Source organism: Macrotis lagotis, chromosome X, assembly GCF_037893015.1.
Source record: "Macrotis lagotis isolate mMagLag1 chromosome X, bilby.v1.9.chrom.fasta, whole genome shotgun sequence".
Classification (NCBI taxonomy): Eukaryota; Metazoa; Chordata; class Mammalia; order Peramelemorphia; family Peramelidae; genus Macrotis; species Macrotis lagotis.
Window position 1 is genome coordinate 464584493 of NC_133666.1, and position 23507 is coordinate 464607999.

Consider the following 23507-nt stretch of genomic DNA (forward strand, 5'->3'; position numbering starts at 1 on the left):
TAGTCTAGTACAATATCTTAAATAAATCAGCTGAGTTTGCTTCTAACTGGGGGAAGGTATTAAATGGTAAATAAACAATATCCTTAATGCAAATTTTTGTTTAAATTTCTTCTCTAAATTCCAAAAAGCTTCATTTTTCTTTCTAACTCATATACTCTGGTGTCCACTCCTACCATTGCTCCATTTTAGGCTTTTTTTTTCATCCCTTTAGAAACAATTGTTAATCTTTCTGCCCCTCTACCAGAAATTTTTTTTATTCTCTCAAAAAGTTTCTTAAATCATTTTTACTCTCCCCACCCTCCCTGTTTATAAAAGACTATCATATTTGGATTCTAAAGGGCTGCTATAACACTAAATCACTGCTGAAATGCATTATCTTCAGATGATAGCTCTGAATTAAACATAAACAGCCGTGACATTCTGTATTTCACAGGCTATGAAATACTCTTCATTTTTGTATAAACTGAGGGTTTAGCCCCCCCTTCATTTTCTCCTGGGGCTTATATTCAATGCTTTCTTAATTTCTGTGTGGTGACACAAGCAATTCTACATGTTTTGTCACTTTGAAAGAAAATAATTGTTATTTTGGTTATGCTATTCATTCACTCATGGGAGAAGATAGCAGCTATGAGACTCTATTATGGAAAAGAGACTAGTTTAGGAGACAGATTTGATCAGAACCCATTGCCAATTTCTCCGGGAAAGTGTTCTGATGTTTATATTTAAAATACATTTTAGGGTGATAAGTACATTCTGGGTCATGAGAATTAATAAGTTCCTGATATATAACTTGTTTTTTAATTATTTTCAAACAAAAAGCAATTTTTCACTTGTTAGATTTCTCAAAGGAATTATGAATGAAGCATATTAGCTTCCTGGAATTTATATGCTGAATGAGTCTTCCATCTAGAGTTATCTGTTGTCCTGAGTAAAACTTCAGATATCATTAAAATCAATGAGAAAATGAAAATGACACAATTCAAAGAGTATATTAAGCACCTACTATGGATTTAGGTTAGCACTGTGTCAGGTTCTATGGGAAATCCAAAAGAAAACCTGGAAAAGAAATACTGTAACATCCTTTTGTAATCTTTCTGAAGCGTTTTTTTTCCCATCACAAACAAGAACTTTAATTGATTGAAATACAACCAAAAATAGTCATGGAATGTGATCAGACTTTTCTACTGTCTGGAGGAATATCCTTTGAAAATAGAATGAATAATAATAAATATTAAATATCTCAGTTGACATGTAGTAGAAAGGAACACAAATAATAAAGAGGAAAAATTTGTTATAGTCAAAAGAGCAAGGAAAAAAGTTTCTATTTTCAATTATGATAGTGTTAGGGAGTCAATACTTATGCCCAAGAAACAATGAAGGAACAGTAGAAGACAGTATTCCATAAAGTACTAAAACATGAATACGATTAAATGTCTAAAAGAATGACAGGTAATAAAGGCTCTAAAAGCTCAAAACTGGGAATAACTCCATGTTTACTATAATTATCAAGATGGATTCTAGTGATAGGAAAGAAAGCTGTGAGTGCATGGTTTAATGGATTAATGTGCTGTGATTTATTAAGTAGAGTTTGGTTGATTTTGAAATGGAAAAATGTGATGGAAAATGTTAATATTTTACAATTAAATTTTGGAAATGGGCAATTATGCCCTTTTAATTATCAAAAAGGCACAACTCCCTTCTCACTTCAAAAGAAGGAGGAATAGCAATTGGACAATTTTCATAGTACAATCATAGGTTTGCGCATTTTTACAATGATCTGAGTAGAGTCCATTGTAAGTGACTGACCTTTAGTTTTTCCATCCAGATTGTTGGCCTCTCTTAGAAGTTTGGCACCTCGCTGGAGAGACATTTTCCCATTAGAAATAAGTGGTTCCACTGACTGAAAACCAGAATCAAGCCAAGAATGATCAATGCATCTAAGTAAATTCCTTACTGGAGAGAGTAATAATATTATTAAAACAAGCTTATTGTTTGAAAATTACTTTCTCTGTAGTAGCCCATGAAGAACAAAGTACAATATTATCATGCTCATCTTGCAGTCAAGGAAACTGAGGTTCAAAACAAGTGAAATGAATGGCATGCCCAAATTCACATAACTTATGAGGGTATGTACCAGGCTTTTTACTCTGGCTTAAATCTAGTGTTGATTAGTATAAATAATGCATACCCTGAAGGGGTCACATTATTTGAATTTGTATGGCATATTTCCATTGGGCTGGAACTATATTTTACATAAATATAATTCTAAACAGTTTAAATTTGAATAGATATGATATTTTGGGGAGATTTATTATTGTTGTTGCTCAATTGTGTCCTATTCTTTGTGACCTCATTTATGTTTTTCTTGGCAAAGATACTGGAATGGTTAGTCATTTTCTTCTCCAACTCATTTAACAGATGAGAAAACTGAGGTTAAGAGACTTGCTCAGAGCCACAGAGCTAGTAATTTGTTCAAATCCTGAGGTAGATTTGAACTCAGGTTTTCTTGCCTTCAGGGCAGATGCACTACATCACCTGCTCACATTTATCAGGACCAATAAAAGTATACTTTACCCCAAAAGTAAGAATTTAAGGGGAGTGCTTTTAAAAGTTCATGAAGAGAAATTAGAAAAGATTTGAATGTTACCTGAAATAATAGTCATATTATAGGAAAGAAAATAGAAGAGTTTATAGAAGGGCTTCTATCTTTGTAGGCAGTTAGGGGATATAGTAACTAGAACTTTAAATCTGAGCTCAGGGAGATTTGATTTAGATATTTATTATCTTCATAACTCTGTAAGTCACTTAACTGTTCTTAGTCTCAGTTTGCTCATTTTTAAAATGGGGTTAATTATACTGTAAAATGAAATTACATAATTTAAAGTGCTTTATGAATGCTGGCTATATCATTATTTCCCTAATCATTCTTGTTATTTTAATAAATATAATTTAAATATAGTTAATTAAAAATGTTTCATGATGATCTAAATCTACAGAATCTTTAAGATGTACTGTTGCTAAGACAAAATTTGAGGTTCTTAGTCCAATGATTCTATATTCCATGGAATGTTTTTGAGAAGGTTCTAAACTACTTGCAACTTTAAAATCCCCTTCTTCCTTACCAAGTTTGTAATTTTTGATTTCCTGAGAGCTTCCACTGCCAATTTCTCTGCATCTTCTATCAAGCTTTGGATTCTGGAATGGGCATGGACAGCATTTGTTGCATTGAGAGAAACATCTCTTACATCTGTAAGACCCCTGTAGAGGTAACAAAATTAGAAAACACTATATATTAAACAAATAAACTTCGCTCACAAAATTTTCTCATAGAAATAATAAATAAATGCTTCTTAATTGCCAACTGGAATGATGTTTTCTCAATCTTAAGCCTTCTTGGGTTCTCTGAAGCCTTTGACACTGTTAATCACCTTTTCCAAGATAATCCCTCCTTTCTAGATTTTCTAGACACTGTTCTTTCCTAGTTCTCTTACCTGTCTGACCACAATTTCCTTTGTTGAATCTTCATCCAGGAAACTCCACCATCCGTAAAACTTTATCCTGAGCCCTGTTCTTTTTTCCCCTCTATCTTATTTCATTTTGTCTTGAATTAATTTCAATATATTCAATTAGCCTCTCTGTACCAGAGATCCTTAAATTTCTCTCTAGCCCTAACTTTTGTTGGGACGTCAAATCTCACATCTTCACACTCTTGTTGAACATCTGGAATTGGATATTCTGTAGACTCAACACCTCCAAAACTTAATTATGCCCACCCCTCCAAATTCTTTTTTCTTCCTAACTATTCTATTAATGATGAGAGTACTGCCATCAATCTAAACATCCAGGCTCACAAACTAAATGTCATCCTTGACTTCTCTTTCTTTCTTCTGTTGAATGTCCTGTCAATTCTACTGTATATATCTCTTGTATGTGTTCCTTCCCCCCTCTGACATTACCACCACCCTGATCTGTCCCTTGTCACATCATTTGATGTTCAGTTGTTTCAGTCATCTTCGACTCCTTATGACACCTTTTAGTGTTTCCTTGGCAAAAATACTGGAGTGACTTACCATTTCCAGTTCACTTCACAGATGAAGAAACTGAAGATAATAGGGACCCAGCTAGTAAGGGTCTGAGGCCAGATTTTATTTCTGGAAGATGTCTTCCCTACTACAGGTCGGTTCTGTGCAACCTAGCTACTTCCATCAACCCCTTTCTGGACTATTTTAATAATCATCTGATCGATCTCCCTGCCTCAAGTCTCTTTTCTTTCTACTCTGTTCTCCCTTAAGCTACCAAAATAATTTTCCTAAATTGTAGGTCTGACGACATCACTTCACTATTCAATAAACAGCCAATGGCTCCCTATCCTTTAGGATTAAATAGAAGATTCTCTTTTTGGCATTGTTTCACAACCCAACCCCTCTTTATCTTTCCATTCTTCTTACACCTTACTCCATCCTCTATATAACTTATGATCCAATGACACCGACATCCTTGCTGTTCCTTACACAAGGTGTTCCATCGCCTGACTCCATGAATTCATAATGGCAACATCTCTTGCCCGGAATTCTCTTCCTCGTCATTTTTTTCTTTCCAGCTTCTTTCAAGTCTCAGCTAAAATCTTACCTTTATAAGAAGTCTTTTCTATCACCCCTTAATACTAGTGGATTCCCTCTGTAATTAAATCCAATTTAATTCACATATATCTAGTTTGTACAGTCATTTACAAGTTTTCTCCCCCCCTTCCCTTTAGCCTGTAAGTTTGAGGGCAGAGACTATTTCTGCTCTCCTTTGTAACTATCCCCAGTGCTTACAAAGTGCTTGATAGACTCTTAAAATTGCTTGTTGACTTTATTTTAAAGTCTGTGATAACACTTTTTTGGGGCAACAAGATGACCCAGTGGATAGAGCACCAGATCTGTTGTCAGAAAGGCCTAAATTGAAATCTGGCCTCAGATACCTACTAGGTGTATGACCTGGGCAAGTCTTGAGTCTCAGATTCCTTGTCTGTAAAATAAGCTGGAGATAGAAATGGTAAACTACTCTAACATCTCTGTGAAGAAAAAACTCCAAATGGGGTCATGGAGAATATGAAACAACTGAACAACAACAACACACATTTTCAAAATTAGTTTTCCAAGTATTATCATTCTCTCTTTTAAACTTAAATAAGAGCTGGATGAGAGGGAAGGGTAGGTTCCTTAATGCTTATAATCCCTGGTGTTTTGCCATGATTGATTTTTGTTTTCTTTCATCCAAGGGATTGGGGGTCTATTGTTCTATCACAATTCTTCCTTCTCCTACCCAATACTCTCCACTTTATGAACCCCTATTTTTTTCTTTAAGAAAGATTTTATTTGAATTTTACAATTCCTCCCATTCTTGCTTCCCTCTGCCCCACCCCCCGAAGGCAGTCTGTTAATCTTTACATTGTTTCCATGGTATACATTGATCTAAGTTGAATGTGATGAGCGAGAAATCGTATCCTTAAGGAAGAAAAATAGAGTATAAGAAATAGGAAAATTACATAATAAGATAACATTTTTTCCCCCAAATTGAAGGAAAAAGTCTATGGTCTTTAAACCCCACAATTCTTTCTCTGGATGCAGAAGGTATTCTCCATCACAGAGAATCCAAAATTGTCCTTGATTGCCGCACTGATAGAATAAGCAAGTCCATCACAGTTGATCATCACCCCCATGTTGCTGTTAGGGTGTACAATTGAACCTCTATTTTTCATTATCATGTTCTAAGCCTTTAGCATATAAATGAGTAAGGAGTGGTGTGTGTGTGAGAAGGAGAAATACATCCTGCATAAGGACATTGATTTTACTGTCCATTCTATATTCTCTATCTAGCTCATGCATTTTCAAAAAACTGCTAAGCACATATAAGGTAGCTTCTCATTCAACAGGCATGTCCTAATTTGTTATGATTCACTTGAGATATTTTCTGGCTTATCAGTTGATATTTCAATTAGTTGGAATTCATTTTTAGTAGGTAACAATTCATTTATGAACTTTTCAATTGGTAGATAGTATAATTTCATACCACTGTCTATCTAGAAAATGAAATCTGACAATTGACACATCCCCTAGCCCTGCAGAGTAAATCACTTCATTTTCTTTCCAAGGTTATTGAGGCCAGTCATCCCCCAAAGAACATCAGCATTTGTTATCAGCAACCATTTGGCTGGTAAAATTCAATGATTTATAGGTGCAAGATGGTAATCATTTGTATTTTGAGTTCAATTTCCTTTACAATTCATAAATTAAGTAATCAAGGCTATAACCTGGCTGCAAATGCAGTAAGATTGCCTTTGCATTTTCCTCTTCTTTTAAGGATAAATGAAAACAATGAGGAAATAATGTAGCACAAAATTCTAATTTTGTCCACTGATTCTGTATTTTGTATCATACAAATAAATAAGTGATTTGATATTCTCCACAATTATGCCATTCCTTAACTATTTTATGTATGTAAATCTTGTGTCAACAAGAAGAATGACTATTAAGCTGGCTCTATTCAAAATTTCCAGGTAGATGAAGTCTATTCTAGGGACCCACATATCTCCTTTATGTGCCCCTTCCCTGGCTTGTTGGTACCTCTTCTTTTCTTACAATAAACTTTAAATTTCTTGCCCAATATTGAGATAAGCTCTAGTTTCCTTTCTGTAAAGAAAGGAAATTGTACTTTGGCATAAACAACTAGTGAGATTTATGTTTCAGGGCTATTAACATTTTTTTAGGGGCAAACAAAAATTCAGAAAGCATTTAAGAAAAACAGCAGAATACTAAGTAACAGCAAATTGGGTTGATATTTTGGTAGACTGAGTACTCCAAAGAAATTATCATGTGGGTCTACTACATAACTATAAGACTATGTATTTCATTTCTTTCATATCCTCCCCAAAAACTTCAAAAAGTGCTGAACCCACAAGGGTGAAACTGTAAAAATAATTTAGGGCCACTAGGTGGTATTGTGGTCAAAACACTGAACCTAGAATCAGGAAGACTGGGGTTCAAATTTGACATCAGATACTTTATTGCCATATGACCCTGGTCAAGTCACTTTACCTCACTCAATCTCAATTTCTCCAACTGTAAAATGGAGGAAATAACAGCACCTACCATATAAGATAGTTATGAAGATAAACTGAAATAAGATTTGTAAAATGCATTACAGACCTTAAAGTATTAGATAAATGCCAGCTATTATTGCTTGTGGACTTGATGCAGGAGGGTCATATCTTCAAGATCTTATTAACTATTTGCTGAAATTCATTATAAATAACTTGTAATGATGGTAAAGATCAATAAGAACTAGTAGGAGATACCACATTTCTAATCTAAGGTGGAGGGGTGGCTAGCCTAGATAATTACCCTACCTCACTTTAAAGTAAAAAACAAGAAGCTAAAACCACAATACTTTGTCCAGGTGAGAGCACATCTCAGTTGTACATTTAGATATGGACAAAGCTTAGATCTCTGTTAAATTAGCCAGCCAAGGCTGGCTGACTATGTATAATACTAATTGAAAAAATAATAGTACTTATAGCAAATAAAAATAGTAATAGCTACTATTTAATCAATGTTTACTTTGTGCCAAGCATTAGGTTAAATGCTTCATAAATATAATTTTATTTGATCCTTCCAACAACTTTCGCACACAGGCATTACTATTATTTCCATTTTACAACTGGAAAAAACTGGAGTTAAGTGTCACACAGGTCCAGACTTACACAGCTAATGAATGTTTAAGGTCAGATTTGAATTCCAGTCTTCAAGTTTCTAGAACAAACACTCTACCTAGCAATATATAAAAAGTCCTTGTTCAATTTAAATGTCAATGAAAGGCATTTGATGAATTAGAGTGGTGTTTCATGGGAAGTCTAACTGAATTGGTTGAGTCATACATTATTGTGTTTGCATAAATAAGCCAGTAATTTGGAAATGGGGATGCAAGCACGAGCAGGGAGAAGAGCATCTTAGCTTCCTCCTCGATATTTTGTTAGGAGGAAGACTTTGTTAACTAGAGAAGATTCAGGGTCTGAGGATTTGGATTTTTTTTAAACGTGGAAACCTAGCAGAGTCTCTGAGAGGGCCCTGGCTGGAGGTAGTGTCTATACCTGGAAAGGAGGACAAACTAGACATGATGAGAAGAGGCAGATTCAAGACTCCAGGAGTTCAGCAGATAATTTATTCCATCTAAAAGGAACATCCCAAGGACTTTAGCAAAAAAGACTTTCTGGACCTATAATTGCCCCCCTTTGACAAAATGTTCTTTCTAAGCATGAATTAATTTCTTTGTGAACTCTATGTTCCAAATGGTTGGAAAATGTGTCATACACATTTGGAGGTATGTTTTTTTCTTTTTTTAGTTTTTTTGCAAGGCAATGGAGTTAAGTGGCTTGCCCAAGGCCACACAGCTAGGTAATTATTAAGTGTTTGAAGCTGGATTTGAACTCAGGTACGCCTGACTCCAGGGCCGGTGCTCTATTCACTGCACCACCTAGCCACCCCTGGAAGTATGTTTTGCACCAATTGTTCTTACTTCATTACTTTAGAAAATATACTTTCTGGGACAGGTAGGTGACTTAGTGAATAGAACACCGAATCTGGAGTGAGGAGGACCTGAGTTCAAATCTGTCCTTAGACACTTACTAGATGTATGAACCTGACAAGACTTAACCCTTATTGCCTCAAAAAAAAAAAAAGAAACAAAAGGAAAATATACCTGTATAAGGGATTAGGTATGACTGACTAATTGATATCAATTAATAATCATTAGAGAGGTTGGTTAAAGCATACCAGTGGAGATTCTCTTAGGCAATAGTGTCAGAAAGATACTTCATAGCTACTAAGGGTCCACAAGAAACTTTAGCAAGACACACAATATCCTGAGGCTCTAAAGACCCTAACATTCTGTGCAGGTAAGATGTGGGAGCATAAACCTTGAGCATGTTCCACACTTACATATTATTATGTCTCTCCAAATTTTGTACAAATAATAAAAGAAAGCCAAACCTAGCAATTAAGAATTAAGCAATAGCATGTCTAATTCTTATTTTCCTATAGACTTACCTGTCTAGCACATCTGCCAGTCTCATCAGCTCAGCTGCATGATCCTCTGCCCTATAGACAAGTTCAAGGGCTTTTCTCTCAGACATCTGCATGACTAATTCATCCACATGGTGTCTGATTTTGGCACTCCACAAAATCAGTTCATCACGATGAAGCTCTAACTTCTATACAGATAAATAAATATTGTTATTGTGCATATATGTATGCATAAATATCTATACCAGTGTATTCCCATATGCACTTACTTCTGTAGCATTTTTGGCATCCTTTGCAAGTGCAGAAACAACTGCTATGAGTCCTTTTCCTTTCTCAATTAATGTAGATGATAAATTTTGATTTTCCAAAGCATGTATTTTTTTATCCTTTAAAAGAAATGCTCCGTCAGTAGAAAACTTCATAAAACCACTTTTTCCTATATATGTTTACTTAAGATTACTATTCTACATTTATTATATTTATTTAATACTAGTTAAATATAGATGATATTTAATTATATTTGGATATGTGTGTATGTCTTCATTTAAATCTGAGGGGTTTGTGTAGGTTAGATTCTTTTAATTTCAAGATTCATAACTAATTTTATTAGTGGCATCTGACTGCTTTGTAGGACATAAATAATAACACACATTCCATACTGGTATACTAAACAAATGAGGTATGGACACTAATGTTATATTTGAGCAATACAAAGAGGTTTATTTTTAGATTTAGAAATTCTCAATTTAATTTTATAGTAGGTTCTCTGTTTTTAACAACTTGATCATACTTACATTTATTTCTTCTAAATTAGTAGTGATAATAAGCAAGAGACGGTTGGTCTCTTTGGTTTTGGCATCTGCTTCATTTACTAAAGCTTGTGCTTCCTGTAGCTTCTTACTGTACTCCAAAAAGTGTTTATTTGCTTTCTCTTTCAGTTCCTTCAGATCTTGCTGTGGTTTCTGGTAATTCTTCTGAATTTGTGACAATAAATTCTTGGCAGCTCTGATAAATGTGAATGGTACAAATGTTCAGTTATTGGTTACATTGATAAAGGTCTGTCCATACAAATAAATCAGGTCTAGAAATAAATCACAAAAATGTTATTGAATTTTTCTTGATGTTAGTTTGCAAAAATGATATCTATTACCACACACCTATCAGATTGGCTAAAAAGTAAAAAAAAAAAAAGAAAAAATGATCAATATTGGAGAGGATGTTGGAAAACTGGGTCACTACATGCACTATTGGTGGAATTGTGAATGCATCCAACCATTCTGGAGAGCATTTCGGAGTTATGCTTAAAGGGTAATAAAACTGTGTATTACCCTTTGATCCAGCAACATTATTACTGGATGATATATCTCAAAGAGATCACAAAAAAGGGGGAAACCCACATGTACAAAAATATTTTATAGAAGCAAAGAATTGAACATTGAAGGGACAGCCATCAATTAAGAGAATAGCTGAACAAGTTATGGCATTTGAATGCTATGGGGTTCTATTTTTCAAATAAGAAATCATGAGTGGCCAGCTTCCTTGAATATCAAAAGTGAAGAACAATGACCTCACAAGTCTTCTCTAAGCTAATCACCTCAAATTCTCTCAAGTAATCTTTATCTGGTAAGATTTCTAGTTCCTACACCATCCTGGTTGTACCCCTCTGGATGTTCTTCCTAAAATGCTTTTTCTCTATACCTCAGTGGGTCTGATACAAGGAAGACTAGGTGTAGGGAGGAAGTAAAACACAGGAATGGAGGTTCAAAAGAACAGAGGAATAAAAGACAATGCTGCTTCTTCCTGACTTGCCCCTGTGTCCACTCACCTTGTTCTGCAATAGTCTAGTTATAAAGTTGGAGGTTCCAATCAGGGAGAAGTCAGTTGAGCTAGTAAAAATAATAATCTTTGGAAGTTCTGTGCTTTACTCTGAGACACTTGTATCTGGAGTCCATGAATCTTCATTTAGGGACCAGTCTTATTGTATGTTTGAGATGAACATTTGGGAGCTGACCTGTACTATCTGCATTTCTTTGCCCATTACAGGAAAAAATATCCTATAGAATTAAACTGCTTTCTCTACTGTTCTTGTTTTCAGAATAGTTTGTAAACTATCGATGGACCTCCAGGATCTAGGAGAGATTGTGTGACTGCAATATTTTACCATGTATTATTACTTTGGATGAATTGTGTGATTTTATTGATTGCATAAAACAAAATATAATTTGTGGTAAGACATGTTCATTGACTTTGTGGGTACCTTTTTCCATTATGCTAAGGTTACATGACTGGAGCTCTATGAAATATAAAAAAAATTATGAGATAGGATTTTCCAAAAGTAGGACTTGGAACAATTTCATTTTAACAAATCAATGAAACAGGTAAAGTCGGTGCTACCTCCAGAGAGCGAAGAAGAAATGAGGGATTAAAAGTCATTCATTCTTTGATAATCATGAAAAGCTTGATACTTTCTCAGCATAACTCATTTGGGTGGAAACATAATCACAAGGGTGACCATGAAAATCTCTAGTTCTAGAACTTTCCTGTCAAATAGGTTGAAGGTAGTACTAGTGGTTTCCTTAGCTATTAAACTTAACTCTTGACAGAACTCAACATTCCATTTCTTACCCTCATACTTTAGAAGCCCCACACCCAGAATGCATTCTTTTCTCACCTGAAGCCTTAAAAAATTCTTATTGTCTCTTAAGTTGCTCTCTCTTTCTGAAGTCTACCTGTTTTCCTTCCCAATTATAAATATTCTCTATTTCTCAAAATTATCTTGTAATTATTTATTTGTGGCAGTAGAGAGGTGAAATAGAGAAAGAGATGAATTGGAAATAAGATAACTTGAGCAGAACTGTGTCTCTGCTATTTATTATATATGAGACCACATCCAAGTTATTGAGTCTCTCTGAGTGCTAATTTTCCCATTTTTAAAGGAAGAGGGTTGGAATAGGTGACCTATAATGCCCTACATGCTCTAAAGTTATAATCTATGTTAAGTGTCTCAAGGAGAAAAAAATGAGCTCTTGGAAGGTAAGGACAGATTCACTTTTGTCTTTGTTTTTCCCTACAAGCTAATTCAGTTGAATTCAATCAGTATTTTTAAGGGCTCACCTTAGGAGAGACACTGGACATGGTTCGGGAGATAATGGATCAACTAAAAACAATTCATAACAATGAAGTACATGCTACATCACAACTTCAACATTCAGAGGAATCTCATAAGTCAACCAATTCAATCAACCCCCCCCATAACTGATTTAATATTCAATCATAGGGAATTCACTACCCTACAAGGCAGCCCATTTATTAAGGATAATTCTAATTGTTCAGAGGGTACATTTTGTTTGTCTGTTTTTATGAGTAATGCAAAACTATCTTCCTGCAAATACCAATTACTGGAGTTAGTGCTGTCCTTCAGAACAAAGTAAATGTTTCTTCCTTAGGACAATCTTTTAAAAATTTGAAGATAACATTTGTCTCCTTCCAAAGTCTTCTCTTCTTCAGGAACACCTTTAGAATTTTCTAAAATTGAACTTTGGAAGGAATATTTGTAAATCCTCTACTTATGCTGGCTGCCCCCTTCTGTTTGCACTCTAACTTGTCAATTACTAAATCACAGAATCTAGAATTAAACAACTTACAGTTACTCCTTTCACATTGCAACTTACCCCATTGGTATTTTGATATACTGCTGTTTGCCAAGGGAAATTACTGTAAATAGAGATTTTGGGTAGTTTTGCAGAAGCCACAGATAAAGACCAACAGATGACACAAAAAAGAGCAGAAATGCATTAAAATCTGCCTTGCATCAAATAATTAATAAATACAAATTTTGATAGGGTACTGTAAACACTCCATAAAAGAAAAAGAAAAATAATTCAGACGTTTCTAGTATAAAGGGAAAACCAAAAAAAAAAAAATTGCACAGATTGTCCAGATCTCTTCTGTGCTCCTAATCTCCATGATGAAAAAGGGATTAACTAGTATAGATATGAATCAGTGAAGGCAGCATTCCTTTAGATTATGGTTGTCCCAACTATGCATATTATATAGTTTTTAATGCCACATTAGTGCTTTTTGCCTCTAAAACTAATTTTAAGAGTCCATTAAAACCTGATATGATTTCCACATTAAAAATTTATATAATTCTTTGTCAATGTGACTCAAATACATACTTTAGTTATGTATTATTGATATGCATATAAGCTGTGATAAACTTTTAGCTTTAATTGGCATTTTTTCTAATTTGCATGTTTATCTAACTCAAATTTTCTCTGACTTTTATTTTACTCCAAGCAAGAACTTGTCACAATTTATTCATTTTTGGTGAAAATTTCTTATCCTTTTTTCCTCATTTGACATTTCCCTTCCTTATATCCAGAGTAAGAGTTCATGTTGATATAATTACTTGGATATTAAATTATACTTAGAGACTTACTTGAGCTCAGTAGTAGCATTTTGTTGTAATTGCATGAGAATTCTTTTCTGTAAGACTTCCAGCATGGATGCAATGTCTTCTTGCATATTTTGCAGAGCAGCATTGGACAACTGCAGATTGACATTCCAAGTCTCATTTAGGGCTGCTGCTTCTTCAACAATGACTAAGAAAAAAATAGTTGAACTGTTAATAATTCATTGACAATAATAATGTGGAAAGATCATTGGAACTACCTGTATATTTGATTTGGTTGCTTCTAGTAACCATATTCTTCATTCAAATATGTTTAGCTTACTTTTGCCCCCTAATGCCTCATTTTGGTATAACACAACTACCGAACTTTTTAATAGGTAGAATTAAAATATTCCCAGAAGGACCAAGTACAACTTGATAGTTTAGATTTCTAAAATGAGAAGTGACTCAAAATGATTTAATATTTTGGCTAAATTGTAGTGTCAATAAAACAAAAGGTAACTTTCTTAGTTTTTTTTTGTTGTCAAAAATATGAATGAGATTGGAAGTTCAGTGAAAATTTCTGGTTTTCACAGATACTCTGAAATAGAATAAAAAAGATTTTTTTATACCAGGTGTGATCTTCATAATTAAATATTATGCATACTACCTTTTATATTAGTCCTCAGTTTTTCAATAAATGTGGTTAAATCTTGACTCTTCTTTAGTATTCTTTCCGTAATCACATTCAAATGCTGACTACTCTCTAATACTTGAGTGAGCTGATAAAAAACAAAATCAAGATTAAAAAATAAATCTGCATGCTTTAATTTAAAAAAATGAAAATAACAACTCATATTTATCACACCAAATTCCACTATTTTTATTGAAGGTACCCTCAACCCTTCTTGTCTCCCAGGTATGTATCTTTAACATTACCAACCCCAAAATTCTTCCTCACCGCATCTATCCATTTAGTTGGCAAATTTTGTTATTTCTACCTTCACATCTCTTGCATTTGATCAATTTTATTCTTCTCTTAGTTTGGGCCCTCACTATCTCTTAACTAGGTTATTATATCAGCTTCCTAAATGATCTCCCTGATGCAAGATGCTCAGTCTATACCACACAATGCTGTGCAAATAATTTTTCTTAAATACATCTCTAGTGACTGCCTATTGCCTCTAGGAACAAATATGAACTCCTTAGTTTAACCTTTAATGCTCTCCCCTCCTATATTCTGTAAATAAGCCCTTAGTCCTTTCTTCATTCATCCCTTTCTGTGTCATTCTGCTTCCTGTATGACTCTTTCCTGATCCTTTTGGTATACTTCCTTTCAAAAACTTAATTTTAACCACATTATATTTATTCCCATTAGAGAATAAGTTCCTTGTGAATAGGAGTTATTTCATTCCTTGTATTTCTAGTGCCTAAGATAGCCTACCATAGATTAAGCATTAAATAAATGCCTAACGATGATGATAATGATGATTTGTCCATCATTCTTGAAGAAGGAAAGTGATGCCATAAAAAGCACATGAATTGGATTTGAGTGGAGGAGGGGGATACTGTGCTAAGTCACCAGTTTCGCTTTCTTCTCTAGAACCATCTCGATCCAGTGACCAGATATGAATCAGGACAACTGGAGTTGGTCCTAGATGCAAGGCGGATAATCCGGGTTGCTAGTAAGTGTCTGAGGATGAATTTGAACTCAGATCCTCCTGACATCCGGGCTGGTGTTCTATCAACTGTGCCATCTTGCACAGACTAGGTAAAAGATTAGCATTTTTTTAGTCAATATCTAATTTGATTCTCACCATAACTCTAGGAAGTCAATAGGTAACACAAAAATTATTTTATCTATATTTACAGAGAATGAAAACTGAAACAGAGTAAATAAGATACGTTTTCCAGGCATATAAGCACTACTTGTATTGTTGGAATGAACTTCACAGAACTCATTTTACAAATACTGAAACTGGAGAAGCTAGATAGATTAATTAATAGATTAATTAACTTGATTGTTGAACATCTCTGGTCATGAAATTTGTCAAATCTAAAATGTAAGTTGGCTTTTATATAGTGCTTCAAAGTTTGCAAATTACTTTACAACATAGATGGATTCATTTGATCTTCACAACAATCCTGAGAAGGTAGGTATTGATTTTACAGATGAAGAAACTGAGGCACAGAGAGGGTCATACAACTAAGGTAGAATTTGAATTCAAGTCTTTTTTTTTTTTCAGGTTTTTGCAAGGCAAATGGGGTTAAGTGGCTTGCCCAAGGCCACACAGCTAGGTAATTATTAAGTGTCTGAGACCACATTTGAACCCAGGTACTCCTGACTCCAAGGCCAGTGCTCTATCCACTACGCCACCTAGCCGCCCCTTGAATTCAAGTCTTACTGATTACAAGTCTTTAACCACATTGCCCCCACACTGTCTATATAACTTCATAGGGTCATTCCAATGCAAAAATTATAGGATTCTATAGATGACTTTCCAAAGGTCATCTATCTAGTCAGAACATGGTTAAAATAGAAAATCAAGTCTTCTGAATCCTAGATCAATGCTATTTCTATTACAACAAAAGTCTTACAAATTTTAAAATGAATTTCTTTAAGAAAGAGTTGAGAGAAACTTCCCCAAGAGAAGAGGTGTCAAAGCCCAAGCAGTCAGAAAAATTTCCCTACCAATTAAACTGTAACTTGGAAATATTTCACAAAACAAATGAAAATGAAGCAAATAAAATGTTCATTTGTAGTAGTTGTAGTAAATATGCAGCCCACAGGGATCCATTTCAATTTGAGCTTGGCACCTAGAAATGCTTCTCATCTTGCTATTATCACAGAAGGAATAAGAAATTTCATAACTCACCTCTTTCTGCAGGTTTTCTGTATCTTCTGAAATGTTTGCAAGTTGATTTTTTGCCCTTTCCAGTGAAGTTGTTATTTTATTACCCACTAATGACTCCTACAAGGGGGCAAAGGAAACAAATTACAATTCTTTTAAAAATTTCTAGTTCTCCAATAGAATTTCATTCGAGTCTTCTTTTTTTAAATTATTGATTTCCTTTCATTACACACTCCTTTCCTAGAATCATATTAATAAAAGATTAATTGAAGTCTTTTCTTGTTATACCAATTTTATTTTGTTACTTTTGAATCATGATAACATAAATCCAAACTAATAGGTTCTTTCTTCATATTTAACATATTAATTTGGACAAAAGAAAAACAATTCTATAAAAATGGACATACAAAATTAATTTTCTGGATATGCAGAATTAATGTTTTGAAATTTTAAGTGAAAAACTCATAAAACTGAAAAGATACTAGTCAAGTATTTCTATATTTAAGATTCAATAAATTTGGGGTGAACTGGATAGATAAAATACTTTAAACAACTGCATGAAGCAGAACCTGCTTTGACTATCATTCTCTCTCTTTTTTAAAAGTTTTTGCAAGGCAACGGGGTTGGGGTTAAGTGGCTTGCCCAAGGCCACACAGCTAGATAATTATTAAGTGTCTGAGGCTGAATTTGAACTCAGGTACTCCTGACTCCAGGGCTGGTGCTCTATCCACTGTGCCACCTAGCTGCCCCCTTTTACAATCATTCTTACAGAAACTGAAGCTCAGTTTAAATGTCTTGCTCCAGGACTCACAGAAGTAGAATCAGATTTCAAACCTAGAATCTCTGACTCAAGATCTTTCTATTATTAATTCCTAAAATGTAATCTTCAACCTCAAGATAAAAACTTTAATAAAATAAAATAAATTTAAAAAGACAAGTCTTTCTTTTGTAAGACCTTAGGAAATATGAAGACTATCTAATGTAATTACTCACTTGTACCAAACAAGCATTATGGGCCAGTGGGCCAGTGGACAATATATTCTCGAGTTGTTTTCAATCACCTCTGACTCTTCTTGACCCCATTTGGGGTTTACTTAGCAAAGGGACTGCAGTGATTTGCAATTTTCTTCTCCAGCTCATTTTGCAGATGATGAAACTGAGGCAAACAGGGTTTAATGACTTGCCCATGGTCACACAGCTAGTAGGTGTCTAAGGTCAGATTTGAATTCAGGAAGATGAGACTACCTGACTTTAGGTTCAGCAATATCCATTATGCCACCCAACTGCCCAGGGAGTAATTGCATGGAACTGGTCTCCTGTGGTATTCATCAAATAATATAAATGTAACTAACAAATCAATGTGTCTGTATTTCTTGTCCAACGCTTCTCATTAGAATTCATAATTATAGTTCCTACCCTGAGACTTTTAGTTGCATTTTCCAGGCTGGATAAAATTCCATGTGGGACAGGAATGATGCCAGTGAGATTTACAGAGGAAATGGCATCAGTGATATTATCCAAGTCATTTAATAACACACCTACACATTCATCATCACAAGCTAAAGAAAAAAAAGATGTTTAAGTTAGTTTAGAGTTGTTTGTGAGGGATAAAGATCATTAAATGTACTTGAAAGACAAAAGATTGAAGTGAACATCATAATTAAATCATTGGCCAAAAAGGAAAAAAAAAGAGCTATTGGGATTTTCTTTGCCACAGTATGTCAGTATATGTTGCTTCTACCAAGTAAAATTTACTAGCTGACCAATTCTAACTAATTATGAAGTTTCTTTTTTTTTAAGACTAGGCTATAAATTTCAAGTTCTTCCAGAGATATCACAACACAATTTTTCAGCAAATGCTGATGGAACAATCTAATTACTGTCAATCATTTTGTAAAAAAAAAACCAATATAGAAAAATCCCCATCATAATGGCCTTGAACTTAAAATCACATATTTAGATACTATTCTTACTTTCTCCAAAGACTTTGTTACTATCATTAAGAAAATCTTCCAAATCTTCAACATAATTTTTTGATGTTGTTGCAAGTAAGTCATGTCAACAAAAAATTTTTAATATTAGGTTGAATCTGTAGAAAATTTGGATGGCACAGATAGCCATATAACAATTGTTTTCTTGCCAATGAATTGACTGAACCTTTGTTTGAAGCAGATTATGTTAACAGATTTACACTATAAATTATAGAAGTGAGTAAAAATGTGAAACTTGATAGTTTTTCCAGAGGGTTGTACAGAAATATATCAGCGCATCATGTAGCTGTGGTTTTATTGGTGTGATAACTTATTCTATTTATGCAAAACAATCCATTCAGTAGGTTTCTGAGAACTGATTGAGACATAGAACAATTGAGATAGAGGTAGAATTTGAGCCTAGATCTTCCTCACTGTAAATCTAAAACTCTACCCTCTATACCTAGCAAATAAAATTATTCTAAAGTCATTATTTTTCTTCTTTCCTTCCTTTTTTTTTAAAATCAGGGTTAAGTGACTTACCCAGAGTCACATAGGTAATGAGTATCTGAGTTTGAATTGGAACTCCAGGGTCATTACTCTATCCACTTTGCCCCTTTCTTTACTCAAAGTTGCCTCTTTCTTTACTCAAAATATCTAAGACTAGCTTTAAAAAAATTACTTTCTAGAATCTTAAGTCTCATCATGACATCAGAGTTGTTCCATTCTTCACAAACTGCCCAACTGAATTGATCATAAGAACAATGAACTTTTTTAAACATTAAAGGAAAAACACATACAAACACATTTGCTTTCCATGAGGATATGTCTTGGTTCACATTCATCACAGGCACGGCCAGTCACACCTGGCTTACAGATACACTGCCCAGATGTGGCATTACAAAAACTGTGAAGAGAGCCATTTGAATCACAGTCACAAGGCTGGCAACTACCTCCCACCTTTATAGGATTTCCATAAAATCCAGAGGAGCACCTGGAGAAAGATGAAAAAAGGAATAAATTCACATTTAGTAACTTATTACAGGTTTCTTCCATTAGTAACTTATTACAGGTTTCTTCCACTAAGAACCTCTTCATTTTTTTTGATAACAGCTATTCAACATTCTTATCAATATCATGGCAAAGAGGTGCCACTCAGTTCTTAAAAGTTAAGCCAATGGACCTCAGGCCTTGCCAAGCCAACCATCAAATGGAACAATAGATAATATGTTTAATTTGATCATGGTAACTTAGGGAGACTATGTACAGAGGCATTAAGGGAATGGGGCCTGCTTTGATTATCCATACAGATGAAATCATAGATTTCAAAATAATAAAGCATGTTAATTATAGTCTTGACAATCATCTGTCAGCCAAGTTGAGCAATCCAAAATGTAACTTCTTTATTTAATATTTATTTTACAAGGAGGAGAATTGGGCATTTTTTAAGTGTGGAGGGTATTAATTTGTCAAGCAGAAAAATGAAAGATTTTGCTTTACATCTTTAATAATTAGTAATGTATGTGTTAAATTTAAACTGCCTCCTAAGTTATTTCAATAGTTACATCTCTATTATATTTTAATATATTATACTTATTATGATAATTATGTTATATTAATGCATGGTTAATTTCTATGAATTAATATAGTTTTCAAAGCCATGGGTTTATCACAGAATTAAATATGCAAGCATACAAAACTGGAGAATGATGTGATGGAATCATTGTAGAAATAATGATGCAATCATGTACAAAATTACAGGGTGATCTCTCAACTCACTTTTCACAATATTGTCCTTCATATCCCAGAGAGCAGGCATTACACCGAAAATCATTCTCACCTTCTAGAACACAGGTTGGACTAAAACTGGAGGAAGAAAGAAGAGTTAGCAATCATTGTTCTTGAGCTTTCAGAGATCCAGTTTCAGAACTCAGTGTTTCTTAAGATTCACATTTTGTATGGGGCAGCTAGGTGGTGCAGTGGATAGAGCACTGCTTCTGTGGTCAGGAGAACCTGAGTTCAAACTTGACCTCAGACAATAATAGCTTGGACAAGTCACTTAACCCAATGCCTTAAATAAATAAAATTTAAAAAAGATTCACATTTTGTGATTTTAAAAGTAAACATTGAGGGACAGTTGGGTACCTCATATTACAATTGTAAGAACTTCCATTTGTAAAACGCTTTATAAGTATTTTCACTTATAGTTATCTCATCTGAGAAGTAGGTAAGTACAAAAATTATATTCTTTCCATTTTACAGATAAGCAAATTGATCAAAAAATCAACTTTACAAAATTGGTAAATACAGGTACCCAGGATTCAAAGAAAAATCTATAAATCCAGTTGTCTTCAACTTCTTTTACATATCATATGTTGTAGGGATCATATAAGACAGATTCATGCATTTGGTGTAATAATTTTTAAAGAAATAGATGGATGTGTAATCAATGTATATAGAGATATATACAATCTGTCAGTTATTATGTACATAAGGGACATAATAAATACTTATGTGAATATATAGAAAATTTAGAATTTAGAAAAAATTGTGTTTAGAAAAATAAGTGAGCTTAGAAAAAAGGATATTAGTAGAATAGTAATTGATCTTTATTAATTAGGAAACCTTTCCAGAAGAACAGTTGAACCTTGCGTTTTGATAAATAAATCTTTCAAATAAATTATCAGAATAATGGATATTTTTAGATTTGTAGTTTAAAACTTTTAATGTCCTTTAAGGAATAAAATTATACATAGGTGGACTAAGTTTTTGTGTTTATATAATGCTAAGCATGTATGATTTTTATGTGGCAAAATCTTTGATGAAAGCAAGCAAACATTAAATTGTATAATAACAACCAGTTTATGCTAATTCTTTGAATTAGTAATGAAAATTTTAAACCATTCATCCATATAAGAATATCTACTATGAAAAAAGTGAAGATGTCATTCGTTTATCTTTAGTAAAGAGAGAGAAATCCTATTCACTCCCATAGTTACCTGGCATTGGTTCTGGGACAGGCACAAAGAGAGCAGTCGTTGGCAAAACCGAGGACTTTCCCATAATACCCTGGAGCACACACACTGCAGTGATCGCCAGCTGTGTTATCTCTGCAATTCTATTATCCAAAAATAAAATATTGATAAGAAAAAGATAAGGATTTTAAATGGATTATCTTTTCTTCCCTAAAGTCTTCCTCTGCCACCTCAATATGGGTTCCCTCCCCCAGTAATTTAAAAAAATGTTAAAAGACACACACACACACACACACACACACACAAACACATGTACAGATATATAAAAATAATATAGCAAGATGGTGGATTCCTCCAATTGGATACATTTCCAATGAAAATACAGAATGCAGCATTTGTTTTTATCTGTAATAATTTCCTTCCTTATAAAAATTATAAACTGTCTAAGAGATATAATTTCACTAATTCCAAGACCTAAACAATGTGACCTTGCTACTTAGGAAGGTCATCTTTGTAATCACCCTTTTGGAAGGGCAAAGAGGTGCCTGATGTTAAGAAGAGAGAAGCAAGCAGGATTTGAAAAATATAAGAAGGAAGGGTAAAAAGATAAAAAAAAAGATTGAGGAAAGTTGCTTAAAGCTGAAAGCCTAGCTGATTCAGGTGACCCTTGACTTTACAAAGGTCATGCCAATAGAGCATAGTCTCTGCTAAGTGATATCAAGCTGGAAAGGTCTCATGCTATGACTGACAATAGATTCTATTATTTAAGGATGAGCCCAGATAATTTCAACTCCCAGAGGGTTAGCTCTGAGACAATTAAGGTAGTTCCCCCTCCCCCTCAAAGATGATGATGATGATGATGATGATGATGATGATGATGATGATGATGATACTTAGCCTTTGTTCTTGAAGACCATGACATCAGGCAGGTGATCCCATAACTAGTACTTGAATTGGATTTGAGTGAGGGGAGGCTTTGCAGAGTCACCAGCCTCACCTTCTCCTCCAGTCATCTGAGTCCAGTGACCAGATATGAATTAGGACGACTGGAGAAGACCCTGAAGGGATATGCCCAAGGTCACATAGCTAGTAAGTGGTAATTGTCTGGGGTTGGATTTGAATTCCTTTCCTCCTGACTCCAAGGTTAGTGCTCTATCCACTGCACCACTTAGCTGCCCTAGTCTACTCAGATAAAGGTAGATATATGTTGGGTGTAGAAAGTACTAATGAAATTGAATGGCATAATGGCTAGAACACTGGATATAGAGTTAGGAAGACCTTAATTAAAATTCTGCCTCAGATAGTTCCTTGCTCTGTGACTCTGAGCTAATCACTTCAGCTCCATTTGCCTCAACTTCCTCATCTGTAAAATGGGATAATAATAGCATTTACCTTCCAGGGTTTAAAAAGTTCAAATGAGATAATTCTTGTAAAGCACTTGCAACTTTAAAGTACTATATAAATTTTAACTATTGCTATTATTTCTATATTCAGTATCAGCTTATTTTGCTTTTCCTAGCACATAGCAAAGGAAGAAAAATCTTATGTGCCATGTTTCATTATTTCTTTCTCTCATATACATTTTCTGTTATACTTCATTTCTATTCTGATCCTTATAAGTTTTTATTACAGATTTTTCAATAATTCAAAATATACTAAAATAAATTGGGAAATTGAAAAGATTTGAAAATTTTTATATTACTTAGTATAAACATGTTATCAGAAACTTTGAAATGCATTTTACTCTGAAAACACAAGGAGCCAGAATATGGACAAAGTGGGTGTTTTACAATTGTGCCTTTATTAAGCAATTAATTTAAGGGTGCCATGAACAGAATAGAATACGTGACCTGCATGTAGTAGGTTCAAAGTAACTAGGCCATCATTTTTTAACATTAAAAAGTCTAATAACATTATGATAGAATCACATTATTGATAGAAAGATTTACCATTTATATCTATAACTAGAAATAAGACATAGCTATCACCATGAAGGCTATGAAGTCATCTGGTTTTTAGCCATCATAACTCCTTAAAAAGAATCTCTTATATTAAAGCAGAACTGCACTTTGAGAAAAGACAGAGAATGAAAATTACTGATGTATGAAAAGAAGAACTAAAGAAACTAATAGAATAAGACCTAGAGAGCTCTACTTTCATTAACATGGGCAATTCCCAAATAAAGAAATCTCCCTACCAATACAAATTATTCGCACTTTCTCTGCAGCATCATAGAAAGATGCCCAGAGCAATGA

At 34.0% G+C, this 23507-nt stretch overlaps 1 protein-coding gene across 2 annotated transcripts in view; it reads right to left on the reverse strand.

Moving 5' to 3' along the window:
• Positions 1–23507, reverse strand: part of LAMA1 (laminin subunit alpha 1) — a 207847-nt gene that overhangs the window by 64589 nt on the left and 119751 nt on the right. For both annotated transcript variants that reach the window (XM_074201152.1, XM_074201153.1), the window contains exons 30-41: positions 21277–21395; positions 20057–20143; positions 19078–19271; positions 17724–17866; positions 16332–16427; positions 14126–14237; positions 13504–13666; positions 9857–10067; positions 9332–9448; positions 9087–9250; positions 3123–3258; positions 1807–1900 (exon numbers count right to left, since the gene is read on the reverse strand). In XM_074201152.1, the coding sequence (XP_074057253.1) occupies positions 1807–1900; positions 3123–3258; positions 9087–9250; positions 9332–9448; positions 9857–10067; positions 13504–13666; positions 14126–14237; positions 16332–16427; positions 17724–17866; positions 19078–19271; positions 20057–20143; positions 21277–21395 (1636 nt within the window). The remainder of the gene's footprint in view (positions 1–1806; positions 1901–3122; positions 3259–9086; positions 9251–9331; positions 9449–9856; positions 10068–13503; positions 13667–14125; positions 14238–16331; positions 16428–17723; positions 17867–19077; positions 19272–20056; positions 20144–21276; positions 21396–23507) is intronic.